Source organism: Myotis nattereri, assembly GCF_964212035.1.
Source record: "Myotis nattereri genome assembly, chromosome: 2".
In the NCBI taxonomy this organism is placed as follows: Eukaryota; Metazoa; Chordata; class Mammalia; order Chiroptera; family Vespertilionidae; genus Myotis; species Myotis nattereri.
Window position 1 is genome coordinate 30,628,932 of NC_138076.1, and position 21,736 is coordinate 30,650,667.

A 21,736-nucleotide genomic window follows, 5' to 3' on the forward strand; every position below is an offset into this window, starting at 1 on the left:
GGGGCAGGAGTCAGGGCTCCTCTGGGCCCTGACATGAATAAAGAAAGTGAAATCCCTTCAACTATCTTTTCATCCCCAGCATCTTCTTTAATCAGGAAATCATATTACATGTATTTTCTGAGGATCTATTACATGCACTAACATGTGTTATGTCTTCTAAAACTAACAAATGATCCTAAATGATACAAAAAAATGTACAGAATATGAAGCTTTGAAACACACTTAGTTTTCTCCCCCTGGTTTTTTATAATAAAAATATATGTCTAAACATTTAAGAAAAAAGTAATGTTTATGCTTACAGCATTAATTCTGTTCACTACTGTTTTCTGTGTACTCTGAGGAGAGACTACAGTCACTCATGAGTAAATGCAAACCTGACTAAATAACTTACTATACTATTTAATTTGAAGAGAATCAGAGGTTCTTTCACTGTGATACTGAATACGGGTTTTGCCCCTGAATGCGTCTATTCATGGAAGACTGGTGGAGTGAGCCAAAGGGAGGAGGGGCCACTCCAGAGTTCATTCCTTTGTGGGGGAATCTGGGTGCTGATCCTATGATTATAATGTCTTTCTTCGTAGAAATACTCTTTAGACACAAATGTCAAAGCACTAGTGGACTGAGAACACAGTGTGACATCAGCCACTGCATCATCAGAGAATTATACTTAAACCTGATCTTATCCTTCAAAAATAATGTGAAGTAATAAGCCAAGTATAATGGGTCACTGAACTAAAAATAAAAATGTCATAGATATGTCCAACGAAAAGTCCTTTTTCAATGTTAAAACAAAGGTTAAGTACAAATATCAGGAATTATTAGCAACACTGGGTAGAATACTGAAAACTTAAAATTCTATTTTATAAAACATAGAGCAGTTCCTAGGTGACATACAAGGAAAACTGGGAGAAAACAAGAGTGGAAGAATAAGTGGCCTTTCCTCAATGGTAGTACTAAGCACAGCAGGCAGCTGTAAAAGCTTCCGAAAGCATGTAGCACCAAAAACAATCCTCTGCCAAAAAGTTACACCTATTACGACAGTTCAGTTGGCTCATTTCTGTTATTGTCATAAACATTCTCTTCAAATAAGTGCTAGAGACAAGTTCTATAATAGAGCCATCCAAACATTCCAAGTTACACTTAGCTTTTCCACCAACGCAGGACCAAGACTTGGCTGACTGCGTCATGCTGACGCTGACTGTCCACTCTGCCAGGAAGCCACGCGTCCCTCCTCCCTAAGCTCATCAGCACATCTGTGTACTCCAGTCATCACCTTTCTTCCCTTTGACTTCTGCACACTCTGGCTGCTGCAGGACCCCATGAGACCTAGCAGACAGGTTGCCAAAGCGCCACCACACGAAGGCAGGATACCAGCGAATGCGTGCAGTTCTCACAGAAAGAGCAGTCTTTACTCCACAGCCGTGAGGAACGACTCAGCCTGAGCTCAGCCAGCATGAGCTCTCCCTGAGGCATAAGGCGTGGAGAACCAAGTCCAGTCAAACAATGGTGCCACACAGAAGGAGGACATCAGGCATGCCACACAGACAATCCCTGAACTATCAGCCATTACAGCAAAGCAAAACAAAGGACGCCTGATTTCAGTAACTTGCAGACGCACAGAAACTAATTATTACCACCATTAATGGAGCACTTAGTATCACTGATTGATTTTACAAACGAGTTACAACTTTCATTGCAAATCTTGATAGATATCAGATGCTTTATTTTATATGACATTGATAGTCCTTTAAAAGTGAATAAATGATCTACATATAAGAAAAAATAAATAACATTAGGTAATTTTCTAAGATGTGATCCTGATAAAAAATTATCATCATAAACTAAAGCCAAATTTCAAAAACATAAACCTGTTTCATACGCACAATGGGAAGAACTAAAGAATGGCACAACTGTTCTAACCCCTCTCCCACCCACCTAGTCACTCCCTCCCCACAAAGGGAAAAATAATCACTGCACGTTCTCTTTCAACCCAGTCTATTTAAACTGTATTTAGTACTTAAGTATTCAAACAGTAAATTTATGAGACAGGAACTGAACCGCAAATAAACGATCAGCCTCTAGGACAGTGGTTCTCAACCTTCCTAATGCCGCGACCCTTTAATACAGTTCCTCATGTTGTGGTGACCCCCAATTTCATTGTTACAGATTGAACATAATTAAAGCATAGTGATTAATCACAAAAACAATATGTAATTACATATGTGTTTTCCGATGGTCTTAGGCAACCCCTGTGAAAGGGTCGTTGAGAACCGCTGCTCTAGGGAAAGGAGAGGAAGGGAAGAGCAGTGCTGCTAGAGGAAGCAATTCCTACTGCTCTTCCCAGCTCCACAAATCCAGAGGCCAAAGAAACACAGAGGAGCAACCCACTCCTACATCCACTGGCAATTACTGATTTAATGTAGTTTGTTGATCTCTGTAACATTTACTCTCCAAGAGTTCAGAGGTGCCACATAAAATGTTTTATGTTACTGTACCTACTGGAAGAAGTTATATTATGTTATATTTCTAAATTTGGGGATTCACAAGGTCTTAAATGTATTTCTTCCAAGCCCTAAGGTTTACTAATATAATAGCTGCAGCAAAAGTGCAGGTTCACAATGACATATGTCACCACAGAAAGCTGGCCTTAGCAAGCAAGTTAATGTGCATGTCTGCACCCTCATGTGTGAAGAACTGGCCTTGGGAGCGTGGCAGACCTGGGCACAAATCCTGGCTCTGCTACTTCCTACCTGGTACTGTACTTATCTATGGGTCTATCTCCTCTGTTTACAAAAAGGGACTTCTTTCACAAAAGTGTTAGCTCCCTGACTTAGGGTAGAAAGGAATCTTACAAACCACCTAGTACAACCTTCCAACCCAAACCTGGAATCCTATTTGGAGTTACTTCTTACATAACTCTTAGCCAGGAGGTCATTATTTTACAAGACAGCCTTTTCCATGGTTAAATAACTCAGTTTTTCTTTCATTCACTGAGCAAATGCTTAGCTCCTACTCTGTGCCAGGCTACTGCTACCACCTGAAAACTTTCATGTAGATCCTGATCTATATAAAACAAGCAAAGTATATAAAAACAATGGGAGCAAACTTTGCCAAATACGTCAGCAAGCCTCTCACTGTTGATATGAAATGTGGGTGGGACATAAGAAAGGATGGCAACAGCTCCCTAGGAAGGCCACAGGGAACGAAGCTGCATACCCTTCTCTAATACCCAGGGCACATGAGATAATAGACTTTATCCATACACAGCCGGGGCAGAGACATCAGATGTCAAAGAATTGAAAGCAATCTTGATAAAGATGGAGAGAAGCCAAGGGACAAGTAAAAGATATAATAGCAGCAAAATTAAGGCTGAGGTTAGAATGCTCAATGTACACATACAATGTCAGGTCACAGGCTTGGTGTTCTCCCAGGCCCAGCATGTAAAGGTTCCAGGCAACTAAAGGAACAAAGGGGAAAAGACAGGTGTACCATTTCTCTGGAGCACAGAAAAGGTCCTGGAAATTGCCACAGCATTTTAAGAAAGATGCATGTCTATTTTATACATTTATTAAAACTAGTGATTGCTACCTATTATATCATATTTACAAATTTCAAATGCAAAAGCTGCCCTGCCTTTTTATGATATTTGGCATGAATGGAAAGAGAACTGCTTGCTCTTCCCATACACAAAGGATACTGTCATACAGTTTTAAGTCACAGTGTTCATTCCATAAAGCCTGGAAAATAAAACCACAATGTATCACTGAACATGTAAGGTAGTAAGAACCTGTAACTTCCCAGATCAACATATTTACTAGTAAGAGACCTCGCTCTCTAATGACTGGGGAAACTCCTGATTCCTTAAAAGAGGTGACTCAAGACCTCTCCCGCTCTAGAGGTGGGCATCAGCTTCTACAACAGCAGAGCTCTCTCCTCTCTAACAGGAAAGGTGTCTATTACCATCCTGCAGGTGCAGTTTATGTTCTTTATTGTCAAAATCCATCTATTTCAGCCCTGGCAGGTGTGGTGTGGCTCAGTTGGTTGAGTATTGTCCCCTGTACCAAAAGGTCACCAGTTTGATTCTAAGTCAGGGCACATGCTCAGGTTGTGGGCTAGATCCCTGGTCGGGGTTTGTGCAGGAGGCAGCCAATCAATGTTTCTCTCTCTCTCTCTCCCCTTCTCCCTTCCTCTAAAAAAATAAAAATAAAAAAGTTAACATTTTAAAAATACCCTGGTATGAGGGTATTTTTAAAAAAATCCAGTCTCAGGCATATCACAAACGTTTCCTTTAATTATATGATCCTATCGTCCTTGACTAGAGCTCTCCCAGGTAATCCTTAAATGGAATTCCTGTTGGTAAACAGAATGGTATGGTGACCTCAATGATGCCTAACATCCCAAATGGTTCTAACTAGTCTTCCCAATAACCTTGAAAACCCAAGCGCCAAGTACTTTGCCAGACATCTACTTTAAGACCAACTGCTAATCCTCTTAACAATACTACAAGGCCAAGGCCAGCACTATCAACCTCATTTTACAATGAAGTGACTATATAGGCAGCTAGGGACGCGCACCTGGCCAGCCCATCAACAGGGCACACAATCACTACACCCAAAGCCTGAATCCACATCCCCAACCCCACTCCAACCCCATCACCTAAAGCAAAGGCACTCCTGATTATTCACTGACCATACACTGAGAACAGATTGATTTCAAATAGTTTTCACATTCAAAAATACGGTGGTAACTGGCTTTTTATAAAAACTAATCAACTATTTAAAGTACCCTGGATTTTTTTTTCTCTCCCTTCCATTGTCACTCTTCAAGACTAAGGTCCCAATGCTCCCACCTGTGGTCACTAACGTCCTGCTTCCATCTTCAACAATCTGGACTCCGGTACCAAAGTAATCTTCCAAAATCACTACCACTTTTATTACCAAACAATAAAATTCTGCCACTCAAAAGAAGCCATTCTCTGGTATACTCCCTTCTACTTTCTATGACAATATTTTTACATAATTAAATCACATTACCTAAATAATTTTATATTCTGCTTATTGTACTTAACATCATTTTTTATATTTTTTAAAGTACTTTTTTTTTTTAAGAGAGAGTATAAGGGAAGAAGGGAGAGGGAGAGAGGGTAACATAAATGTGAAAGAAACATATTGATTGGTTGCATGCACCCCCAACTGGGGCCAGGGATCAAGGATGCAACCCAGGTAGGGTATATGCCCTTGACCGGATATCAAACCCGCAACCCTTTGTTGCCTGGGCCAATGCTCTACCCATTGAGCATACCAGCTAGGGTTACATTTTTAATAATTATAAATGGATTTGCCTCTGGCTACTTAACCATTCCTGTATAGTTATATATTTAGGTTGCCTGTAATTTATTACTATCACAAATAATCCTATGAACACACCTTTGCACAAACATCTTTCAATACATTTCAGGTAATTTTTCTGGGATGGATTTCAAGATGTACAATTACTAGATTAAAGGGCTTGAGTGTCCTTAGAATTGTATAGAAGTGTCCTTCTATACACACCTGCCATACTACTTTTAAGAAATCCTTATACAGATTTACATTTCCGCCATTATTAGAACTGAATATTCTCTCTTTAAATCTCTGCTTACTGGATACATATAACATTGCTATCAAATTTTTTATGGTAAGCTTAACTATTTAGTCAGAGTGGGGTGGACTGAATGTGTGTGTCCTTCCAAGATGCACATGTTGAAAACTAAATCCCCAATGTGTTGGCAGTAGGAGGTAAGACCTTTGGGAAATAATTAGGTCACAAAAGCAGAGCCCTGGTGAATGGGATAAGTGTCAATAAAAGGATGCAAAGGCCAGGGCTTGCACTCTCCACCCTGTAAGGACACAAAAGAAGGCAGCCCTCTGTAAACCAAGAAAGTAACTTCATGGAGAACCCGATCATGCTGGCACCTTGATCTTGAACTTCCAGCTTCCAGAACTGTGTTAAATAAATGTCTGTGTTTACTCCACCCAATCTATGGTATTTCGTTAGAGGAGCCTGCACTTATTAAGGCACAGCTACTCATATGTATCTATTAATTTTAACGTATTTGTCTTAATTAGCTCTTCATACTTTAAAAATAATCTTACGTTGTTATAACTGTTGCAAATAATGTTTGAATCTATATTAATAAAAGGGTAATATACTAATTAGACTGGATGTCTTCCAGACGTCCTTCCAGACAAAGCCACAGCGGCTGCAAGGGCCGAGGGCCAGTGGTGCAGGAGAGGCGGCAGTGTGGGAGGAGAAGACTCTGGAGGCAGCCGTGGGAGAAGGCAGCACCACGGCCCCTTTTGCAGAGGCAACACGGAAGAGGCCTCGGTGTGGGCCCGTCCAGTGCCAAGGCCCCTTCCACAGAGGCAGCGGGAGAGGGGTCTGTGCGGTCCGGTCTCAGTGCTGCCCCTTCTGCAGAGACAGTCGCAGAGGCAGCAGCGTGAGCCAGTCCCGGTGCCACACCTCCACAGAGGCTGGACAGGGTGCGACCTGCTGTGCCTCAACATCCCACAGCCCCTCCCCCAGCCGGCCTGGCCCCAGATTGCCCCCCCACCCACCAGTGGCGGGGGGGTGGGGTGGGGGGGGACAGGGCCAATGCTAAGAAGTGAGGGCCAATGGCCAGCAGTCCTAGCAGCGGCTGCGAAGGACAAGGGCTGGCTGCTGTGGCGGCCAGCAGTGGCAGCAGCAGCAGGGTGATGGGGATGGTGCCTTCCCCTGATCAGCCTGGTCACCTCCCGCAGAGGACATCCCGAGGGCTCCTGTACTGTGAGAGGGGACAAGCCAGGCTGAGGGGACCCGCCCCATGCACGAGTTTTTGTGCACCAGGCCTCTAGTTAATCTATAATTTGGTTTACATTGTTTGAAGGCAAAGAATTTATTAAACTTTGCATAGCCTAATCAACTTTGATATTTTCCTGTATGTTTCCACTCACTGTTTTTAAGTTCTAAAAAGCATCCACCCACCCTAGCCCTGCTCCAATGCATTATCAACCAACCACATGCAGACACACTGGCAAAGGATGGAAGCATGGTTCAGCACAATTTTCAAGCAATCTCTGGCTAAATACTGAACTCTGGTGAATAGTAGAAAAGCCAAGCTTAAAATGTAAAAAGTAAAGGTTACGTGCACACAAGCACTTTGATATCACAACAGTCAATCTGAAAATTGAAATGACCTCTAAGTGGCTAATGGGTAGCATATACAGCTTGTATACTCGGGACAAAGGGACAATTCCTGGCCAGAGTAGGAGAGTGCGGGAGAGGAGGAGATTTCATCAAGATACTCAGAAGAGTGCACCATTTAAAACTTATAAACGGTTTATTTCTGAAACTTTTCTTGTAGTATTTTCAGACCAAAGTTGACCCCGGTTAATGGAAACTGGAAAGTGAAACCACTGAAAAGGAGAGACTACTTTAGACTCTTAATAGAACATAAGTAGCTCCCTCTTTAGAATATCACTGTGGATTATGACTGCATTATTCCCTACATGAAGCCCTTCCCAGAACAGAAACCAAAGTATCATTTAAGAATACAAGAGGAAAAGGAAGCTACAATAGTTAAAAGTTAAGTATTCCTACTAAGAAACTGCGAAAAACCATAAAAAGACTTAGTCTTTTGCGGAGGGGGGGGGGGGGGGGGGGCTATGGGCCCAAAACCACATATATAACACATCATATACTAAAATACAAAGAAGATAGTGGAATCACATCCCAGGAAAAAACATCCAACAGGCACAGGTGTGAAGAGGATGTGGAGAGCTAAGCATAACCAAGAAAGGAAGGTGGCCCTCAGAGTCAGGCGGAATACAGGATGTGCTGAGGAGTCCAATGTTCTGAAAGTTGACAGAGTTGAGATGGAAGTCAGAGTCCAGATGAAACAGATGATTGGTGAAAAGAAACCAGAGAAGTACAAGGTGAGGCTCAAATGCAGGATTTCTCAGGAAAAGAAAATCTGGAGTTGACCAATACGAGGAAAATAAGTCAAAGGTTGCTGATGGCAGGCGTTTAGGGGCATTGTGCGCAGAACACAGTGAATGAGAAGTGTTAAAGTGAACTGATGAAAAGAGGAGGCAATGAAATGGACATAGGGGGTGAGAAAAACAACTGACTGTATCCATGCATCAGAACATATGCTAACAAGGGAGAAATTTCTGCTATTTCTATTCACTGCTATATGCCCAATGCCTTTAACAGGGCCTGACAAAGAGTGGGCTCCTAACAATAATTTGTTAAGTGAATGAATTTTCTCTGAGGCCAACTTGCTCATAAGATTTGGGGCAAATGAAAGGTAAATGCTTAGAAAGCTAAATATGCACACACAGAAGAGACTGTGGCAATAGGTCAGTGTAGAAGAACTGACCCATATTCAAATCTGTCATAATTGCCCTGGCCAGTGTGGCTCAGCTGGTTGGAGCATCCATCATCCAGTACACTGAAAGGTCTCAGGTTCGATTCCCCATCAGGGCACATACCTAGGTTTCGGGTTCCAGCCCCAGTTGGGGCATGTACAAGAGGCAACAGATCAATATTTCTCTTTCTCTCTCTCTCCCTTCCTCTCTCTCTCAAAACAATAAAAACATATCCTCAGGTGAAGATTAAAAAAAGTCACAATTTTTTCATCATTTCTTTTTTTTTAATGGTTGTCTTTTTTTCTAAATATATATTTTTTTTATTGATTTAAAAGAGGAAGGGGTAGGGGGAGAGAGAATCATTGATCGGCTGCTTCCTACACGCTCCACACTGGGGAATGAGCCCACAACCATGTGCCCTGACCAGGAATCGAACCGCAATCTCCCAGCTCATAGATCAACACTCACCCCACTGAGCCATGCCAGCCAGGCTCACCATCTATATCCTATATAATAAAAAGGTAATATGCAAATTGACCCTAACAGCAGAATGACTGGGAATGACTGGTCATTATGACACACAATGACCACCAGGGGCAGATGCTGAATGCAGGAGCTGACCCCTGGTGGTCAGTGTGCTCCCACAGGGAGAGCTCTGCTCAGCCACAAGCCAGACTGACGGCTGCCAGCACAGCGGTGGTGGTGGGAGCCTCTCCCGCCTCCTCAGCAGCACTAAGGATGTCCGACTGCAGCTTAGGCTTGCTCCCCGCTGGCAAGTGGACATCCCGAGGGCTCCCGGGCTGCCAGAGGGATGTCTGACTGCCAGCTTAGGCCCAATCCCCCCCCCCCAGGAGCGGGCCTAAGCAAGCAGGTGGACATCCCCCAAGGGGTCCCAGATGGCGAGAGGGCACATGCTGGGCTGAGGACACCCCCTGCATGCACAAATTTTTGTGCACTGGGCCCCTAGTAATACAATAAAAGCCTAATATGCAAATCGACCAAACTGTGGGACACCCAGTTGGCAGGGGGCAGGACTGGCGCCAGGCCAGCCAAGGCGGGTGCCAGCGGGCAGAGGGAGGGGACGGCAATCGTGGGGTGGCAGCAACCAGCAGCAGGGCAATGGGGGGCAGAGCCGGCTGGCGCCATCCCCCAATCGACCCACCAGTCACCTCCTGCAGAGGGAGGCCAGACTGCAGACTAAACCATCAGTCGTATATCCCCTGAGGGCTCCCGGACTTCGAGAGGGCACAGGTGGGGAGGGCTGAGGGACCCCAAAAGTGCACGAATTTTTGTGCACGGGGCCTCTAGTCTATATAATAAAAGCCTAAGCAACCATTACAGCAGAACAACTGGTTGCTAGGATAAGCACTGACCACCAGGAGACAGACGCTCAACGCAGGAGCTGCCCCTGGTGGTCAGTGAGTTCCCACAGGGGCAGCGCAGCTCAGCCAGAAACCAGGCTCACGTGGCAGCGCTAAGGAGCAGTGAGCCGAGCAGTAAGGAGCAGCGAGCAGGCAGGCGGTAAGGAGCAGCGAGCAGGCAGGCGGTAAGGAGCGAGGGGTCCCGGACTATAAAAGGGATATCCGCCAAGGGGTTCCAAACTGTGAGAGGACTCAGGCCGAGCTGAGGGACACCCTCCCCCTGCTCACGCACAAATTTTGTGCACCGGACCTCTGGTTTCTTAATAAAAGTACAGAAAATGATACACTCATGGTAAAAGGGTTGCTGCGAAGAAAAACTAATCAGTTGTTTATTTCACTTCAAAAATTCAAAGTTCACATGGTCTCAGGTTTACGTATCTGAGAAAAATAAAAGACTGGAAGTGGGGGGGGGGGGAAATAACTAAATAAGTGCATACTTTCCACAGAATTCAAAACATAACCACATTTTAAACGTTTACTTTACTGATTTATCATACCTAGTTATATAATAGCAATGTAAAATTTTATCCAAATAAAGATTATCATTTCCTATTTTCTGTACCATATGCAATTGTGTAGGGACAAAGAAGGTTTGGATTAGATTTTTAGATTTAATACCATAGATATCTTTAAGCTTACAAAGTGCTCATGTTAAGTTTCAAAATGCAATACCAAAACATTAATGGTAGTTACGTGTGTGGGACACATAATGATTTTTATTTTTATATCCTTATCATACTCTCAGTAGTTTATCTATATAATATATTACTGAGTTTTAGAGACATTCAAAAAACAAAGTATTATTAAAAACTGTTTTGCAATTACTCACCACATTATAATAGCTTTTGTTAATGGCAGTTGTATCAAATCCTTTGGGAGGGCTCTTCAATGTTCCAGATTTGGGAGACACAGGCTTTTCTGAAATAAAAATGTAATGTAGTTTTACTGATCAAAACTAGAGACAACCAAATGCACCAGCCTCCACATAGCCAAACATGAATGGTACAGCAACCTCAATTGAAATAAACCAAAAAGAACCTAACGGGTTTGGCTCAGTGGATAGAGCGTCGGCATGCGGACTCAAGGGCTCCAGGTTCAATTCAGTCAAGGGCATGTACCTTGGTTGTGGGCACATCCCCAGTATGGGGTGTGCAAGAGGCAGCTGATCGATGTTTCTCTCATTGATGTTTCTGACTATCCCTCTCCCTTCCTCTCTGTAAAAAATCAGTAAAATATATATATATATTTTAAAAAGAAACCAAAAAGGGGAAGCTGAACAGAAGGCCTGTGCACGTCCAGGGGGCACCACAGTGCCTGCATCTCTTCATGCTCAACAACCTGACATCAGAGAGCTGAGTAAAGGTAAACTATTACCCATGCAGAATTAGAGAAAATGTTGGCAAATATTTCACAAAATTAAAGCATCAAGACCCACAGTCTAGACCAGTGGTTCTCAACCTGTGGGTTGCGACCCCTTTGGTGGTCGAACGACCCTTTCACAGGGGTCGCCTAAGACCATCCTGCATATCAGATATTTACATTACGATTCATAACAGTAGCAACATTACAGTTATGAAGTAGCAACGAAAATAATTTTATGGTTGGGTCACAACATGAGGAACTGTATTTAAAGAGCCAGAAGGTTGAGAACCACTGGTCTAGACTAAATTTCAGGGATTCTGATCACTCAGAACACAAAAGTCTCTCTTAACAATATGGTCTGGCTCAAGGTGATAGACAAAAGAGAAGGAAGGCCACCCAAATGGGGGGAAAAAACAACAGAAAAAACCACACTGCCTTAAGAACTTCCACACAAGTGACAACAATGAAAGCCGTCATGAATGCTGCAAGGATTCAAATATTTTTAAACTGCATGGCTTTTATTCAACATCCATTCAAGAGAAATTAAGCACAATTGGTACTGAAGAAGTGCTTTCAGATAACATGGCTCTCAGAATATGTGTGTGTGTGTGTCTGTCTCTGTCTGTCTGTCACTGGTTCTACGAGGAGAGGTGTGTCATATCTAACATTAGTTCTATGTGTGGGTTTGTCTATCACTGGTTCTATGGGGTGGGTGTGTCTGATAGGTAAAATGTGATACAATCCACTATTACTGAGGGCTGGGGAAATGGTGCTACCTTTCCAGTGGCCAAGTAAAGAAACGAGTTTTCCCTTTCTTACAATAAACTATAAGAACACTGAAAACAACAGAATTTAAACACAGATGTGCTAAAAGAAAATGAGAGTAGGGACTCCCTAGGAGATGAAAAACAGCAATGACAGGAAGGGGTCTGTGGGGGGTGAGGAAGGGTGGCTCCAGGGGCTGAGGTGCAACCAATGCAGGAATAAGACAGCCCCGGTGCAACCTGAGCAGAGTAAAACGGGGTGGGTCTCTTGGTGACCTGCATGACTGATGAAAAGAAGCCTAGAAGCTTCTAATCAAGCCTCTTCTCTGCTGGTCCAGAAGAACAGCAAGGAAGTGTGCTGGCTATTCAGGGCTCAAAACCCAGAGCCTGACCCTGCCAAAGTGTATCGCAAAGCTACACAAAGCTCCCGCAGGATTTGCCTGGTGCGAGAAAATCTCTGGGAGCCCCTGAGGAAGCAAATGTTACTCCTCTCTGCAGGAATACTTCTGCAACCCAGAGTATAAAGATATCCCACCCAACCACCACCCATTCCACACCAAAGAAGGGTGAGGGCTAGAGAAAACACTTATTTCCAGCAATGCAAAAAAAATATATATATATACAAGTTCCGTGTTACCTTTGTTTCTTTCCCTGCACAGAAAATATTTACATCAAACACTGTATTTTCATAGTTAAATAACTGTGTCCAACAGCTTGCACTTTATGTCACTTTTTGATGTCAAAAATATTAAGAATGACAAACTTAGGAAGTGGTAGTGTGACTGCTTATTAAAGATCTGTGGATCAGCAAATGACAGTCACACATTTAATTAAGTTCTCACATCACTGCCAAACATAGGTTATTACTCATCATCTCAAGCTAACCAGCACCTAAGGTAAGTTGGTGTGTGTTTTTTTAAAGAGAGCCTTTACTGTACAGATAATGAGCTATCTAGAAATGGAAGAAATTAATGTATTGGAAAAAAAGCTGGTGAATGATTATGCACACATGAAACTGTACTTGTGAGGATAGAGAATATGATTTGTTCACCCCACCATCTTAGCCCTCAATGGGATTCTTTTTCCAACTGCACACACCTCATCACACTGCCCACTAATGACTGAGAGCCTCCATGTTTACTTAATAACAGCAGCAACCAATGTCACTCATGCCCAGAACCAGCCCTTTTGCTTCTCTTTCCTTCCATCTCCTTTGAATTTAAAAATTCTCTACTGTTTGTGTGTATAAAATGCAGTAGATATCCATGTGTTTTATATATTAAAAAAAAAAATGTGTGTAGAAAATAAACGCTAAGTACACATTCAGGAAGAATACACAGTGCATTTGCAGCAAGCATTAGAAACATCTTTATGCAGACTCTTTGAGATATTTGTCTTTAAAGAGGAACAATTTCAAAAAGAAACCGCAAATAGGTCAAAGGTACAAATACATGAAACTTGACCAGAACACTGCCACTTCTCACCACCAGAGGGCAAACAATCACGGCTCCTTATACTTCCCCAAGAGGTGCAAGAGAGAAATTGGGACATGCTTCAGAACTTACCTGGACATACACAGCCCAAAAGGTATCACTCACTTAAAGGTAAACCTCAGTTTTGTTTATTCAATAAAATATTTTTAAATCAAATCAAAAGAAAAATTCACAACTTAAAGCAAGTCAGTGTTTTTGTTTCATAAGAAAATGATCCTAACAAGATCTCCAGTTAGAGGAATCTGTATATTTAAGACATGGCACACTTTGCTTACAGAAAATGAAGCATTAAATACACTGTAAGTTACAATGCTTACATTATACACACTTTAAAAAAATTCCATTCCAAAAATCAAAAAGACACATAAATTACTGAAAAGATGCAATACTGAAATGTTAAGTGATCCTAGCACTTTATTCTTAACAGTTATAAAGTGGTATGGTAAAATATTTGCTTTGCTTATTTCTCTCTCAGATGCCAACATTTAACATCAGATGGGGGTAACTTTATTTTTAATATACTCACGTTAATTTAAAAACACTAGGGATGAGAAGTTATTCCCAAAAGAAATTATCCCTTTGGTTCAACTGTCACATAACAGAGCGGTCGCCAACCTTTCGGACCTCACAGACCACCAGTTGGCAACCGCTGACATAAAGAATAATTAGCATAACAGGTTGCCAATATGAACCATATTACTTTTTATACCTTAAAAAATAAACAGTACAGAAATATTTCCAAAGTTACTTGCATATGCAAACTAGGGAGTCCAGGTGACAGCCACCAAGAGCTCTTGAACCACAAATGCAGTTACATACACCTGTTTGAGGGTCTCTCCCCACCCCCCCGGCCCCCACCTTTCCCCTCCCTCCCCCCACCACACACACAGAAACCCAGGGTTAAGATAAGATGAGAATTTCAGGCAGAACAAAGTGCTGCAGTCACTCCTGCCATAAATAAACACTTAAAAATATGTAATGGCTGGTTCCTCTTAGGGCTGCATCTGTGAAACCAACTAGCTAACCCTTAAATAACAGGAGTTTGAACTGCATGGATCCACTTTCCTGTGGATTTTTTTTCCAATAAATACTGTAAATATATATTTACTTAATAACATTTTTTCTCTACCTTATACATATAATATCTGTGTTAATCGGCTGCTTAGGTTATCAGTAAAGCTTCCTTACTTGGATTTTCAGCTAAGCAGAAGTTGGCACCCCTAACCCCCATGTTGTTCAAGGGTGAATTGTATTATCAAGAGATGATATTAATGACATTCAAATAAATTTGAAAACAACTCCCAGAAGTCACCTGAAGAGAACTTTGAGACTCACTCAAACTCTATCTTTCCTAATTTGCAAAGATTAACTTTGAAAACTCCATGAAGAGAAATAGCTGAAAAGTACAAATTCATTCACTTGTATTTTTACTATCATACCAGAATTCCCATTGAAATGAGTCATTCACAGCAGAATTCAAGAAAGCCCAGATTCAGCAGACAACTACCCAATCAGTGGGCTCCACTCCTGATGATGTACTCATTACCAGCTCTGTGACCTCCTAATAGCATACCCTACCAGCTCTGTGACCTCCTGGGTGTGCCCTTACCAGCTCTGTGACTTCCTGTGTGCCCATTACCAGCTCTGTGCCTCCTGATGCAGTCCCCATTACCAACTCTGTGCATCCTGATGGTGTGCCCATTACCAGCATTGTGCCCTCCTGATGGTGCCCATTACCAGCTCTGTGATGCCTAAATGCTATGCCCATTACCAACTCTAACTTCCTGATGGTGTGCCCATTACCAACTCTGTGACCAACCTCATCCTCACTGTAAAGGGAAAGCCCATCACCCCTCTCCCTCCTTGACTCCAGCATCCTCCTGGAAAAGGCCCAAGTGCTGTTCTCTCGTCCCCAGGAGAAAAATGGATCACGGGAATGTGAGACTAGCCAAGGAGCTGCTCTCAGATCCAGGGCTCAGCCTGCCCCAGCTCTCAAGCTCAAGGGCCAGTGCTACGGCTGTCCAGCTGTCCCATGGACTGACCAGGTCCAAACAAGTTACAGACTAAGTCACATTTCCCAACAGCTGTGACTATTAGGTCAAAATGACATTTCATCCTGATCAACCTGATACCATTACTGCACTCTCAGCTGGATCTACACTTGAATAGATTAAAAGAATATTATTTATTTGTGCCATGTGCCCTGAATATCCCAGCAACACTTGCCTTCTGGGGTTGTGGTGAAGATTGAATGAGGTCACAAATAAAAAGCACTTTATACAATAACCAGAACATAATAAGCAACCACAAAATCTTGACTATTGTTAATTTTATTATAATGATGATGAAAAATACTGCTTATTATCAACAAGCACAGAAAAATAGCAGCAATGAGATACTACTTCACACCCATTAGGATGGCTATTATAAAAAAAAAAGTGCTAGCAAGAATGTGGAGAAATTAGAACCCTTTTGTATTGCTGGTGGGACTGTAAAATGATACAGCTGCTGTGGAAATAGCATGGTTGCTCCTCAAAATTTAACACAGAATTACCGTATGAGCCACAATTCCACCCCTAGGTAGATACCCAAGAGAACTGAAAGCAAGGACTTACACAGATACCTGTGTTCATAGCAACATTATTCATAATAGCCAATAGGTGAAAACCCAAATGTCCAGCAACAGTGAAAGGATAAACAAAATGTGGTTGTGAAACAGAAAATATATATATTTGTCTCTGCCTCCAGTTTGTGGCACAAAGCTAAAACCCATGCAATTTCCTTAAGTGATAAGAGCACTAGGAGCATCTGTTGTTCTACTGAGATGACTCTCTGGGTCAGCTCCCAGATGGGGCCTGGTCACCAAAAAGACCCAGCCATGATTAGAAATCAGCTTGGAATTTTTAGCCCTACCCCTATCTCAAGGAAGGGGAGAGTGGCTGGAGATTTGAGCTAATGATCAATGATGCCTATCTGATGAAGCCTCCATAGAAACCCCAATAGTATGAGGTTCAGAAAGCTCGCAGGTTAGTGGACACATCTACATTCTGGAAGGGTAGCACCCCCTAACTCCACAAGGACAGAAGGTTCTGTGTGCAGGAACCTTCAGGACCTCATCCTGTGTGACTCTTCATCTGTATCCACTATTATATAACACATCAGGAAATGTAACTAGTTAGCATTTCCCTGAGTTCTGTAAGTCATTCTAGCAAAATATCAAACCCAAGGAGGGGGTCATGGGAACCTTGGTTTATTGCCTGTTGGTCAGAAGTCATTATAACCCCAATGTGGGGGTACAGTAAAAAATTACTTCCCATAAAACAAAAAATAGGGAAGAATTTCAATACTCGGCCCAAGGTCATTTACACAAGTTCAACTAAATAAAAGCACATAGTATATATATATACTGAGCACATTCATTTATTTCTGTTCCTTCTCACCTAAAGGAAAAGCATCAGTCCATTCTGCCAACACTCCACTTACCACTGGGCTTGATCTCTCGGACGTAGTTGCTGGGGAACCAGCCAGTCCTGCCGTTGTGTGTGCCCTCCCACCAGCCTCCTTCCTCCACTCGAGTGACATGGATGACATCTCCTTTCGTAAAGGAAAGCTCATCTTCATTTGTCTGTTGGAAGTTAAACTTTGCTCTTACTACCAGTTGATTGTTGCTATTATCGGTCATGTCCTAAAAAAGAGAAGGGAAGAAAAATTTCATGAAGTATAGTCTAAGTCAGTGATGGCGAACCTATGACACACGTGTCAGAGGTGACACGCAAACTCATTTTTTTGGTTGATTTTTCTTTGTTAAATGGCATTTAAATATATAAAATAAATATCAAAAATATAAGTCTTCGTTTTACTATGGTTGCAAATATCAAGAAATTTCTATATGTGACACGGCACCAGAGTTAAGTTAGGATTTTTCAAAATGCTGACACGCCGAGCTCAAAAGGTTCGCCATCACTGGTCTAAGTCATTATGGAATAATTATATATTTTACTATCATAAATGTAGTATGATTACCCTAAACAGCAGAGAAAGGTTTAACTTTGAGAAATTTAAGTTTCCTATCTCCTACAGTGCATCTTGACTACCTTACCACCCCACTTCCAGTCCAGGAGGAAATTCTCTTAATGGCCTGAAAGGTCTTATTCCTGTCACTGTTATGTCTACATATACACATTTTCACATACATTTTTATGGTCTTACCAGGAGCCCAGTGCGCGATTCAAAATCACACGGCGCCGCCCACTCCCTCTCCGGCCCTTGAAGCAGCCACAGCCGCTGCTAATCAAGCCTTCCCCCAGCGCAGGCACTTGGAGCCCCTGCCGGCCTGCCCCCAATGCTGCACGCACAACCTCCTCCTATCTGGTCGACCCATTATGGCATCTCGGTTAATTAGCATATTTCTCTATTATATGTATAGATAGATAGCTATTATACATACTTCTCTACAATTTATAAAAAGTTAATACACTGTAGTCATTTTTTCAGGAGTACTTATAGTTACTTTAATCTTAACTAGCTTTATGACTATGCTATTAATTACTTAATTCTCTATTACTGGATTTAAGGCTATTTCTAGTATTTTTCTATTGCAAAACAAGGCTGCATTAAAATTATATGCACTTCTATCTTTGAACATCTGTAAATAAATCTATTATGTTAAACTCAGGTCACAGAACATGTATGACATTTCCAATTTTAGTACCTATTTATAAATCACCATCCAAAAACATTTTACAAACTTACACCAAGCTACATTCCAACCAACAGTATCTAACCAATACTGAATATTGTCAAGTATTTTTATTCTTTTTATCTCCATCTATATCCTAGAGTGGGTGTCAGAGGAGCTTGCAACCCAGACATACCATAAGAGCAAATAAGAACATATAAAATCGTGCCCTCCTGGCCCAAGGAGCAGCAAAGGAGCAACAGGCAGGCACTGACAGTGGGTACAGGCATTTAGCCTGCACCTGGGTGTCCACGGAGACTGAGTAGGACATCCCACATCCCACAGAGAGCATCAGTACTCCACCTTCGTAGGTGATATTAGCAAAAATCAGATAGGGGTTCCCAGCCTCCACCCAAACCAGGTGGTAGCAGGCTACCACATCATTAAATATCCTAAAATATTTAATTCTTATTTATCTATTTAGCCATTATATACTATAAATATAATATTATAAATATTTATATATTATATTACATATTAACTATTATGCATTACAAATATCTAACAAGGCATCCTCCCCTGCTCCCCTGCACTCCACCTAGCCCCAGGGGACCACCCAGACCTAGAATCTCCTCACATTCCATCCAGCCTCAGAAGAGGACTAAGGCAAACTAAGCTGTCACTGGAACCTATAGCCTACCAACCTAGGCCAGGACCACTTACTAAACCCAATCAGGGCCAAAGGCTAATAAGATACAAGATTTAAGTAGGATCCAGCATCTCCTACCTAATACACTCTCCGAAGTCTCCAGGATACAATAAAAAACAACTCATTCCAAGAACGTGGAAAATCACAGCTTAAATGAGAAAAGACATTGATAGCAACAACAAGATGAAGCAGATGCTGGGATCATCAGAAAAAGTTTTCATCATCAAAAGTCCTCAAAAAGCAATTACAAATTCTCTCAATCCAATATAACAAAAGCCTAGGTGGCATCATGCGCAACGTTGCCAATAGATGGTCAGCAGGGGAGGGCAGTTATGGGCAATCAGGCCGGCAGGGGAGGGCAGTTGTGGAAATCAGGCCAGCAAGGGAGGGCAGTTGGGGCGATCAGGCCGGCAGGGAAGGGCAGTTGGGGGTGAACAGGCCAGCAGGGAGGGCAGTTGGGGGCAATCAGGCCGGCAGGGGAGGGCAGTTGGGGGCAATCAGGCCGGCAGGGGAGCAGTTAGGTGTCAATCAGGCCGGCAGGGGAGCAGTTAGGCGTCAATCAGGCCAGCAGGGGAGCGGTTAGGGGCAATCAGGCTGGCATGCAGAAGCGTTTAGGGGCAATCAGACAGGCAGGCAGGCGAGCAGTTAGGAGCCAGCAGTCCTGGATTGTGAGCTGGATGTCTAATTGCTGGCAGTCGAACATTCCCCAAGGGGTCCTAGATTGGAGAGGGTGCAGGCCGGGCTGAGGGACACCCACCCCCATGCACAAATTTTGTGTACTGGGCCTCTAGTACAGAATAAAATAGAAAACCTCAGAAAAGAAACAGAACTTATAAAATTTGCTCAAACTGACAGTGAAAAAAGAAAAAAGAGGAGAGCTCCAGGAACTTGTGGGAAATAACAAAGATCTGAGACTGGTACCATCAGAGTCTTAGAGGAAAAAGAGAACAGCGCTGAAAAGTGGTGTAAGAAGTATGATTGAAAGTGTCCCAAATTTGGTAGAAGAATCACATATATAGATTCAAGAAGCTGAGTGAACCAACACAACAGGATCAGCCTAAAGAAATCCAGACCAAGTCACATCATAATTAAACTTTTAGAAAACTAAAGACAGAAAAAAAATCTTAGTACAGGATAAAAAAGACATCTGTGGATATTCAAGATTTCAAAAACTTTACTTCCCATACACCCTTTCTGAAGAAGGTAGTGAAAAATGTGCTCCCTCAAAACGGGGGAATTATCCAAGAAAAAATGATGGTGGGGAGAAAGTGGTAAAGATGACTCAGGTCACAAGGAGTCTGCAGAACGATGATGTAAAAAAACCTCAGACAGGGCAGCTGGCAACAGCCTGCCTGATAACCAAGAAACTTGGTGGGCCAGAAGATTTCAAGTTCCTTAGGAAGAGGAAAGTGAAAAATCCTAACGTCTTAATATACAAGAAGAGTTTATTAGAAAAAGGCAGAAGACTAGGAATGCAACCTGCAAAAGGTACTCCAGAGAACTAAATAAATAGGCAACAATTATTCAGTCCAGAAAACAAAGTGTTGTCATGCAAGGAAGAACAGTCACAGCACAGATCATGGCTCCATTATGAGTCTGAGTCTCATAATGTTATATTAAACCCTGACCCAACAGAAGCCGACTCATGAGGAAGAAGAGCTGGCAACATTGATGCAGGTAAGGAGCTCAGAGGCAGTGGAAGAGCCCTAATCCCCTCTTACACTGTGGGAAATCCACATTGAAAACTCTTCCAATTAAAAAAAAAAATCAAGCTTATGTAGATAGTTCATTTAAAGACACACAGGCAAATACATAAAGAATCAAAGGGAAAAATGGAAAGTTGTTGTCTCTACTGATTTTTTTCCTAATACCAAATCTTGGAGAATTAATTGCCTGCCTCTTTAAATGAGGTATATGTGTCACTAAACAAAAAGATGCAAAAGATAAAGCACAAACACAGTGTTAAGGCAAATCTTCAAGAGGAGCTGAAAGAATTCCTAAAATATTTAATTCTTATTTATCTATATAAATTTTAACTATTACCCTATATAATAAAAAGGCTAATATGCAAATTGTCCCCTCGACCAGAAGTTCCACTGGGAATTTGACCAGGGGGCTGGGGCAGGGCCGGCCAGGCAACCGCCCGCGGCCCCTCCCCCCAGCCAGCCCTGCCCCTGATCAGCCCTGGGTGGGCCAGCCCGATCCCACCCATGCACGAATTTGTGCACCAGGCCTCTAGTATATTATAAATACTGTATTATAAATATGTATATGTTATATTACATATTAACTATTACACATTATAAATATATAACAGTAATTATTGTATTTTATAAATATTTAATAATTCAAATAATACATTAAATATTTCTCTAATAAATTAAACAATGCATACTTAATATTTAATACTTAGAATCCTATATAATAAAGAGCTAATATGCAAATGGTCACCCCGCCCTCACACCGTCACACCGTAACAACTCACTCAACACTGGGGAGAGAGGAATGGGGACCAGCCAGGCACAAATGAGTTCACGAGAGAGAGATGGGTACCAGCCAGGCTGCGGCCCGGGAGAGGGACAAGCCACACGCCCTGCAGTTCCAGGTGCCAGCGGCTGCACCTGCAACCCAGGAGAGGGACAAGCCGCACGCCCCGTGGTGCCGGGCACCAGTGGCTGCGCCTGTGCCTGCACCTGCAGCCCAGGAGAGGAACAAGCCGCACACCCCATGGTCCTGGTCGCCAGCAGCTAGGGCTGTGGACCGGGAGAGGGACAAGCCACATACCCTGCTGCCCCGGGCACCAGTGGCTGTGGCCTGGGCGAAGCCCTCCACCCACGGTCCACTGCAGCTGCAGCCGGCCTGGGCGGAGCCAGCCTGGGTCCTGGGTGCCTGTGGTCGGCAGGAGGAGGGAATCCTGTGTTC

The 21,736-nt window shown here is 42.7% G+C and overlaps 1 protein-coding gene across 2 annotated transcripts in view; it reads right to left on the reverse strand.

Annotated features, from left to right (window-relative positions):
• The window catches only part of ARHGEF7 (Rho guanine nucleotide exchange factor 7), a 132,175-nt gene that overhangs the window by 47,251 nt on the left and 63,188 nt on the right, over positions 1-21,736 (reverse strand). For both annotated transcript variants that reach the window (XM_081085158.1, XM_081085159.1), the window contains exons 5-6: positions 16,911-17,112; positions 10,638-10,726 (exon numbers count right to left, since the gene is read on the reverse strand). In XM_081085158.1, coding sequence (XP_080941284.1) covers positions 10,638-10,726; positions 16,911-17,112 — 291 coding nt within the window. The remainder of the gene's footprint in view (positions 1-10,637; positions 10,727-16,910; positions 17,113-21,736) is intronic.